The 9,757-nt window shown below is 35.4% G+C and overlaps 1 protein-coding gene across 4 annotated transcripts; it reads left to right on the top strand.

Moving 5' to 3' along the window:
* On the top strand, positions 1,673 to 6,644 carry LOC109223720 (pentatricopeptide repeat-containing protein At1g74750-like). Of its 4 annotated transcripts, none has more exons than XM_019388133.1 (3): positions 1,673 to 1,838; positions 2,696 to 2,848; positions 3,483 to 6,644. In XM_019388133.1, the coding sequence occupies exon 3, from the start codon at positions 3,486 to 3,488 to the stop codon at positions 6,084 to 6,086; it is 2,601 nt and encodes an 866-aa protein (XP_019243678.1). In that variant the 5' UTR covers positions 1,673 to 1,838; positions 2,696 to 2,848; positions 3,483 to 3,485; the 3' UTR covers positions 6,087 to 6,644. The 4 variants fall into 4 exon arrangements, with proteins under 4 accessions (XP_019243678.1, XP_019243677.1, XP_019243676.1 ...); XM_019388132.1 differs by having other exon boundaries at positions 2,684 to 2,848; XM_019388131.1 differs by lacking the exon at positions 2,696 to 2,848.

Genomic DNA, 9,757 nt, shown 5'->3' with positions numbered 1-9,757 from the left:
TATATTGTTTCATTATTGTAAGAGGCAGATCTAGAATTTCTAGTATATGGGTACACTACTAAAAAAAAGGAGGAAAAAATGTATTAAGTGAGAATTGATCACTATTCCTCTTGGTAACCAAGTGCACCATTCAACCTTCTTGTAGTATGAGTGCCAATAATTAATATTATACTAATTTTAAAATATATGTACATAAAATATTTAATTTTACGAAAAGACCATGGGTTCACGTGCCCTATATTTTTGAGATTATGGTAACAAATTCCTCATAACTTACATGAATTTTAATACAGAAAATCAAAGTTTATGCTTATTAATTATACGAAGATTATATTAGATATGCAGAATTTTATGCCAAAAACTTAGTATTATATAGTACTATATAATTTTAAGATTTTTTTCTTTGCTACTGGTGGTTTACAATATGTTTTCGCACAACTCAACTATTTTACTTGTTACTTGCTAAATTATTGCTACTATCTCAGCAATTCTCATTAGTGACAGAGCAACTTTTAACATCATCATAGAGTAATTGCACTAAACTAAAAATTTTGTAGTAACTCTCTTTATGGTGTAAGGAAAAAGTTTTTTAAGTTTTGAATTAGTATTTTCTTATGGAAAAAAATTTATCTTGTCAGTTTCCATTAGAATAATAAAAAAATACAAGTACTGATTTTCCGTGATTACTTTAGATTCGTAATTCCTATTGAGAAATCTCGGCAAATTCCTCCATTTGCAAAAAAAAAAAAAAAAAAAGGTGAATAATAAAACAGTAAAAGACTAGTTACCAAGTCATAACCTAGTAACCCAGTTAAACACTCCAAGTTGATTAAAAAAAAAAGCCGCAGAAGAAAACGAGTGTACATTGAATAATAGCCTCCAAAAGTCAAAATATCTTAAATATAGAAAAATGACCCGAGCAAAAGTAATAGATTAAGGGCCCGTTTGTCAATAGATATAAAAAAAATTTCAAAAATATATTTATCCATGAAATTTTATATATTTTTAAAAATTCGAAAATGAGTTTTCCAAAAGCCACAAATTGATTTTAATCACTTTCTCAAAATTTTCAAAATTTTTTGTTTCTCCACTCACAAGACTGTCAGGGTGTTTGGATTGACTTATTATAAGTGCTTATGGGCTTTTAAGCACTTTTTTAATTTGTGTGGTATTTGGCAATGATAAAAAGTGCTTAAAAACACTTACTTTTAGGCATAAAAAGTACAAAAATAAGCCAAAAACCGAAAGTTGGGTATTACCAACTTATGGTTTTTGGCTTTTAGCTTAAAAGCTATTTTTTATAAGCCAATCCAAACGTCCTCTTTATATTTTTTTTATGTGAAATGCATATCCAAATATAATTTTAAATTCTAAATATTATTTTTTAACTTAAACTCCCAATGCTATTTTTTTTCAAAAATTATGTCCAAACGCCTACCAATTAAAGTACAAGAAAATAAAAAAGTGAGACTGGGAGGAAATAAATAGAGGAGTTATTTAGAAGAGAGTGATCGTAAGTTCTGAAACGTGAAGGCAAGATTACAAGAACACGTGGATGAAGTTAATATCAGAGAATAGGCAAAAAAATCAGAAAAGTGGGGTAAAGTAAACTGTATAAAATATATCAAAAATCTGAAAAGAAAAAGCCAAATAAAAGAAAATAATACAGTCCTTGACAGTCATTGTAACCCCGCTGCCTTCGCCAAGTTGCTTGGAAACTCAAATAAGCTGAAGGCAAAAAGAGCCGCCCTCCTCTTTAACCCTTTCTTCTGTATTCTTTTTTCTTTTGCCTTTTTCATTCTTTTGGTGGCTCTGGAGCCGCGTCTACCTATTCCCAGGTACTCTTTCTCTCTCTTTCCTTTGACTCTTTGCTCTTTGTTGTGAGCTCGGCTACTTTTGTTTTTTTCTTGATGAATCACTAGTCAATGATGGTCTTCTTGAATTGTTCCGTAATGTGAGTTGCTGTTGATCTTTTCTTGGTTGTTATGGTGAGTGTTTTCTATGTAATTTCCTTATTTTTTTTCTTGGTCATGCTGTTTGGTGTTCTTTTTTTGGGAATTAATGGTGTGAGAGTGAGAATATTTGGGATTGATGATTTAGAATGTGGGATGTTGTCTACTTTTCCCTGAATCTGATAAAGATTGGTGCTTTTATGTGTTCTTTGCTTCACCCTGGGAAATGGGACTCACCATTCATTTTTAATTTTCATTGTGCTGAAAGGGGTATTTACCCTCAAGAACATACTTTGCCGGTGCAAAACTTATTGCATACTAGTTGTTATTTACAAAAGTTCAATTTTTCACACTTCTATTTTACGTTTGACATCTTAACTTTCTTTTTATTTTTCTCTTCTTTTTTTTCCTGTGGTAGAGGCATTTCTTCTATTCTGTGTGTCATGAAACTTTTCAAAGACTAGACTCCACTCACTAGCTCCTACACCGCTAATTAGGTAAAATGCCTCGAATTTTTTATATTATTAAATGGATGTGAATATACACACTAGTCTTTGTCATTCAGAAAATAACACTTACTAAGGTCTTATGATCAATTTTCTGCTTCGGATTTCTGAAATTGCTTTCTATTGATGTCTATTAAAGGTTGTAGGGGGTTTATTATTCTTGTTTGATAGTAAAAAGAAAAAGAAAGAAATAACCAATCTTCTCGTCTTCATATAAAACACAAGATGTGCTCGTAGGTAGTTGACATGTGACAGCCGACAAGTCTATGACAACATATGTTTAGCTCTCTATTGCCTCAACATGCTGCTGCGGAGCATTCTCTTTTTGCAGTACTGATCCTGTAATTATTATAAGCGAGTCATACAGTTGTGGCAGTTCCCAGCTTTTTTGTAAGTTTAATCCTCCTATTTTAGATATGTATGAATAGCTGGTTGTTTCAACCTCTCTGTTTTTCTACTTTCCCCTTGAAATCTAGTGCAATCGTGATGGTCACACATTTCAATAATTAGTAAGAAGGCAGTCCTTGCACTAGTGAGGAATTTCTGATGATTAGCACTGTGAAACTTTTGATACGATTAATACTGCTATCGTCTAGCCATGTGTACGATGGTTGCTGATGTGGACATGCTTATTTGAGATTTTATAACGACATAATCCATTAAGCTAAGTGAAAGAGTATATGATTGCAAGTATGATAATTTGTAACGTGGCATTAACTACAGTAGGAAATGAAGAAATAGGATCATACTCATAGGATTTGAATGGAGAAGTCATCAATTTATGAATTTCTTGTAGAAATACAAGTTAATAGTGTAGGAGTATTTGAATCCATACTTTTACCTTGTACTCTTACTTTGCTGTGCATGATCGACACTTGACTGGCCCGGCAAATAGTTTGCCTTTCGACAAGTCATTTATGGCTTGCTCTGCTGCCTTGAAGTTCCTGAGCATCTGAAATTTACATTATATTTCAATCATGTCTAAAAGCTTTTTTTTCCCTGGCTTTTCCAACTTAATTTGCAGACTATGCTTCGGGCAAAGCATCTCGGCACGCTCTCCCAGTCAGCTAGGTCCTTTTTTCTAAGTGGATCACGATGTAGTGCTGCGGATGGAAGTTCGTGCACTTGCTCGGAAGATGAAACTTGTATTTCGAAAAGGCCGCAGACTAGAAATGAGGTTCGACATCCGCAAATATCATCCAGCTTAGTTTCAAAAGCCTCCGTAGGAGTAGGTGCCTTATTATCTGGAGATACTGTAAAAGTTGTGAGCTCGAAAAAAAATGAGACTTTAGATTCTCCAGTTTCTAGGCCACAGGCCATACCCGCATCTACCGTGTCTGGGCGAGTAGAGTCTGTTATTTATAGTAGCATTGATGCTGAGAATACTGTGCAGTCCTCACCTCCCATCTCAGACCAGTTTGTTCGGGCAGGTATTGCAGCAGTCAGTTTTCTATCCGATGTGGTAAACTATAAGATACCTATGTTAGATGGGAGTGGAGAGCATAGCTCATCCAACAACTGTATGGTAGATCGTACAAAGCCTATGTCCAATGTGAGGCCATCAAATGTAAAGACCTCCAGAAATGACAAACTTCAAGCTAACACATCTACTGATACACCTGTAACATCAAACCTTGCAAATGATTCGAATTGCACAAAAAGCAGAGGTGATAAGTATAATTCAGTCAAAGGCAGAAATCCTGTTTTGAACAACAGTACTGGGGAAGTGGAGACCCGTGGAGTTGTCACAGATTCTCGTGATCGGAGGAGGACGATGCCTCCAAAGTCAAAAACATATCCAAATCGTAACATGGCAAACGTACGTGCCTCTGAAGGAAAGCTTAAGAATGAAATTCCTGAAGGTTTCAGCAGGCCATTACGAGAAACAAAGTCGCAAAATGCAGGAGTTGTTCCAATGGTCAGGCAATTTTCTAATAGTGGCCATGTCGTTGGAACAGTTTCTCGCATTTTACAACAGTTAAATTGGGGTTCTGAGACAGAAAATGCTCTTCGTGAACTCAACTGTTTATTGGATCCATACCAAGCAAACCAAATTCTTAAGCAGATCCACGATCATACAGTCGCTCTTGGCTTTTTCTATTGGTTGAAGCGACAGCCAGGATTTAAGCACGACGGACACACCTATACCACCATGGTTGGCCTCCTGGGACGTGCTAGGCAGTTTGGGGCAATTAACAAGTTGCTTGAGCAGATGGTCAAAGATGGGTGTCAACCAAATGTAGTGACGTATAACCGTCTCATTCACAGTTATGGCAGAGCAAACTACTTGCGTGAAGCATTACATGTCTTTAATGAAATGCAGGAAGCTAGAGTTGAACCTGACCGTGTAACCTATTGTACTCTGATTGACATCCACGCGAAAGCTGGTTATCTTGATGTTGCGATGGACTTGTATGAAAGGATGCAAGAGGCTGGGCTCTCCCCAGACACATTCACTTACAGTGTCATCATCAATTGCCTTGGAAAAGCAGGCCACTTAGCTGCTGCCCACAAACTTTTCTGTGAGATGGTTAATCAGGGGTGTGTGCCAAACTTGGTGACCTACAACATTATGATTGCTTTGCATGCGAAAGCGAGGAACTATTCTAGTGCATTGCAGTTATATCGCGACATGCAGAATGCTGGATTTGAGCCGGACAAAGTGACATACAGTATTGTAATGGAGGTGCTTGGCCATTGTGGCTATCTGGAGGAAGCAGAGGCTGTTTTTACAGAGATGAAAAGGAAGAATTGGGTACCTGATGAGCCTGTCTATGGTCTTCTAGTGGACCTATGGGGAAAGGCTGGGAATGTAGAAAAAGCTTGGAACTGGTACTGTGCGATGATTAATGCAGGTTTGTGCCCCAATGTGCCTACGTGCAATTCTCTGCTGAGTGCTTTCCTTAGGGTTCACCGCTTGCCAGATGCGTACAACTTGCTTCAAAGCATGCTTGAATTGGGTCTAAACCCTTCTCTGCAAACTTATACCTTGCTCCTCAGTTGCTGCACAGAAGCTCAAACATCATTTGACATGTCGTTTTGTTGTGAGCTCATGGCAGTCACACGTCACCCAGCACACACATTCCTTCTGACCATGCCACCGGCAGGACCCGATGGGCAGAATGTGAGGGATCATGTTAGCAGCTTTTTGGATCTGATGCACAGCGAGGACAGAGAGAGTAAAAGGGGTCTTGTCGATGCAGTTGTTGATTTTATGCACAAATCAGGGCTGAAGGAGGAAGCTGGATCTGTCTGGGAGGTGGCAGCGCACAAGAATGTCTACCCTGATGCGGTTAGAGAGAAAAGCTCCTGTTATTGGCTTATAAACCTCCATGTGATGTCAGATGGAACTGCTATAATAGCACTCTCAAGAACACTTGCCTGGTTTCGCCGACAGATGCTTATCTCGGGAATTTGTCCAAGCCGCATTGATATTGTGACAGGATGGGGTCGTAGGAGTCGTGTGACAGGATCCTCTTTGGTGAGGCAGGCAGTACAGGAGTTGCTTAACATGTTCGGCTTCCCATTTTTAACTCAGAACGGGAATTCAGGTTGCTTTGTGGGCTGTGGGGAGCCTCTCACTAGATGGTTGGTCCAACCTTATGTCGAGAGGATGCATCTGCTATAGTGTTCTATGTCAAGAATTTCTAGCTAAAATCGCAGTTTTGTCGTGGAAGAGGAACTGACTTTCCTCAGGAATTAGAATGTACCTAATTATGTGCAGCTCATATGGATTTACAGTTAGTTTTCCTAATTATGTTTTTCTAACTGATCTCATATCCCGGAGTCTATTTTGTCTCAATCTAACCGTTGTCTAGTGGCTGTAGAAGAAATTAGGAGGGATTTCCTGTCCGTTGCCACTTGCCAATTAGGGTCACTTTCCAAGTTTTTGTTTCATAGTTGCTCACGTTATTGCCTGTTGGACACGGTACTTCCTGGACCAGAAGAAGGAACTAGCCTTTGCTTTCTGTATTACCTTTGTCAGGATGTTCCACTTCAGTTCTCTTGATTGTTTTTCCAATTGAATTCTGTTCTTCTGCTTTCTTGTCCCTAGGCTGCACGATCTTAGAAGAAATCTGTTTATATTGTACTATGTAAGGCAATCACTTGCCGCAGTTTGTGTCATGCGAAGCCTATATAAATGTAGAACAGGTTCTTTGTGATTGAAGCTGTTATCGACTCCCTTTGCTCGTCTTAGTACTACGTTCATTATCCATAGATTATATACTGATATTCTGATTGAAGCTTCGTCACAGAGTTAAGTCTTACTAGGCTTATTCCAGTTCCTTGCTCCTTTAGGTACTCGTTGAGAATGAAAAGCAGCTTATCTCATTCACAAATTCAGAAACTACAGTGAGTTGAAAAGGAGTGTAATTTTGTTATATGAATACATATTTATGTTTCTATCTACAGGTAGTAAATACAAAAGAATAACTTGAGCGCGGTAGGTTTTAATGAGGTAATAATACCAGGATACAGAGCCTAGAAAATTGAAATAAAGGAATGTAAGAAAACCAAATCAGCATGATGAAATGATGCCATTTTATGGACAGGATGATTCCATAGAATATTCTGCCCGTCTCTGTAGTATTGTTTTATTACCGAAGACTTCGTTGTCAGATGAATTTTGTTGCTTTTCATTTTCTTCTTTCCTCGTTACTACTCCGACAGTTAAAGCCACAAAGAAAAGAAAAGCGAAATTCCCCTTTTTATGTAATTGCTGAAAGATGCAAAAATACATTTTATCAATATGTTTGTTTATTCAATCACAGAGATAATTCTAGATTAATGATTTTTGTCTTAATCGAATTCGAAGGTGGTAGTGCTAAATGCTAATGTTGCTCACATTAAAATATAAGTATGTGACAAGACTAATAAGGGTCTAATTATTTTGGGGTTGGTATGTGAATTGTCAAATATTTAATTGATTGTAACGTGGTTCAATGAAAGAGGATTACAAGGGAAGAAAACCAAAAACTAAAAAGAGAAATGTATATTTTTAGCCGCTTCAAAAAATAATAATTAATAATATATTTTTTTAATATATATATATGTGTGTATTATATACAAAAATATACATATTTTATATATTTTTCAGCTAGTGAATACAACTAGTTTCAGCCAACCGGCTAGTTTTGTATTTTTGCACAATAAAAAACACTAAGACCTTACTGTACTCAGAAGGCTGGTCGCATTTCTTGCCTTTAGGACCACCCTCTTAGATGAATTTTGTTTGGTTTAACTAGAATGTGAATGATAATATTTTGCGCGACAGTACAAACTACAAAGTAAGGAAAAAGGTAAAAGGGGGTATGCAATGGAAAGTATCTTTTGCAATTACCTAACTTTCTAACTAAGAGGAAATTTTAATATTTTCACATGCATACAGAGCGTATGAACTTTAACATCTCCTACCTTTTACTTCTTTGTGGTTAAAGAAGCTTGTGACTTTTTTCCCTAATAAATTTCATTTTAATAGTCGCTCTGCCGTTTTTTTTAAATTTCAAAAATAATATCAATATCTCAAGCAATCAGTCTACTATATTGTTTCACTTGTTAGATAATGATAGATAAAAACAAGAAAAATCTAAAAAGTAAAAAAATATCAATATCCTTTTCTGAGTTGTTAATTGGTATCACCTTAATAGAGAATTGTATAAGTTTAGACACCTCGAGGGACTGTCTCCCAGATAAATCAACGAAGAGCCAAACATAAAGTGAATTATGCCTTGTATCTTGTCTATTTGTATGCGTTTTGGGTGTAATTTTATTTTACAATGTTTATGTTTGCTTGTATCTTCTTTATCGAATGAGCTTTGTAAAGAAGTTATTTCTTTTTTTTTTTTTTTTTTTTTTTTTTTTTGAGGTTTGTCTGAATAGTGCCTAAAATACATTATCATGCAAAACATTTTTGTCCAAGACAGAAAAAACGTTATGTGAAGGATGTCGTGTCCTAGTAGGCAATTCTTAAGCGTATTATGCCTTCCCTCTCGCAGTGTTTTGAAAGGTTTTTTTGGGACTTGCCTCGGGGCTCGCCCCGGAGTAAGGCACTATCAAAACGCCTTAAGACTCATGTATAGGGCTTAGTTCTGCGAGGCTTACGCCCTCAAGCGTCCGACTGTGAGCTCTAAACACGCCTAACGCTCAAAGCTCGGGACTCGCCTAACAGTTCTTATGCAAATCATGTGTTGAATGCACTAATTAACACAGTTGACGCTCAATATTCTATAACAAATAAATTATTAAAATTCTTTTTATCTATAGGAATATGAAAATTGTGAATAACTCAAATAACGAATCATAATATTACATATTTACTAATTGAGAACATCGAGAGGGTGAATATCATTTGAATATTTCTTTTGAAAATAGATAACCAAAATTTATATCTTTACTTGATAGATGTTCATGTCTTAGTACTATATCTCTAAAAATTATCATACATTTATTATTTTACTATTTAAAGACAACTTATCTTTACTCATGATAAAATTACTATTTTAAATTACAGTGTTGATAAAATTTATTGAGTTTTTAAGGAGGTAAAATATGCAGATTGATAATATTTTTTAAGAAATTATAATTTTTAGTTGCTTGAAAGTTAAGATGTTGTTGTTCATTTATATTTCATAGTAACTTTAACAGTATTGCATAATTTATACTTGTAAAACATACTAGATATTTTATTTTATAGGAGTTTCTTTAATTCTTTTTAGTTTTTTTTGAACTTTTATATATCTTTATATTTTTTTTGTGTTATAGTGCTATATTATTAATTCATAAATTTCAAAAATGAAAAAATTTGTGGGGCTTACGCCCCATATCTCAAGGCTTTTGCCTCGCCTTGTATTACATAAAACGCCCCACGCGTGGCCTTTTAAAACATTACCCTCTCGCACTCAATTATCGCTTGAGGTACTCAACTTGCTTTGGCTTTTCTTCATTCTTTTTAATTAGTTCTATTTAGCCTCCTCTCTAACCAATTCCCATAAAGTTATACTACAATCTATGAAGTCCTAATTCCAAAAGAGTCGGTATAGGAGTATTAAAGATAAGTTTCATCGAAAGGGGCTAAAAATGAGAAAAGAACTAAAAAAAGAGAAGATAAAGAAGAAGGTGAAAAACAATTAGCATAAAGGTGGAGTAATAAAATCCATAAGAAAATAAAAACAAAATGGTGTTTTAATAGAAAAATAATACCGTGTATTTATAATGAAAATATAACTCATACTTTTAATTTTTAATTATAATAATAAATTATTTGATTTGATTTGGATGAATACGATTTTTTTTTAAAAA

The sequence above is a fragment of the Nicotiana attenuata genome, chromosome 3, assembly GCF_001879085.1.
Source record: "Nicotiana attenuata strain UT chromosome 3, NIATTr2, whole genome shotgun sequence".
In the NCBI taxonomy this organism is placed as follows: domain Eukaryota; kingdom Viridiplantae; phylum Streptophyta; class Magnoliopsida; order Solanales; family Solanaceae; genus Nicotiana; species Nicotiana attenuata.
Note: the sequence above shows the minus strand (reverse complement) of the source record. Positions and strands in the feature narration are given on the sequence as shown.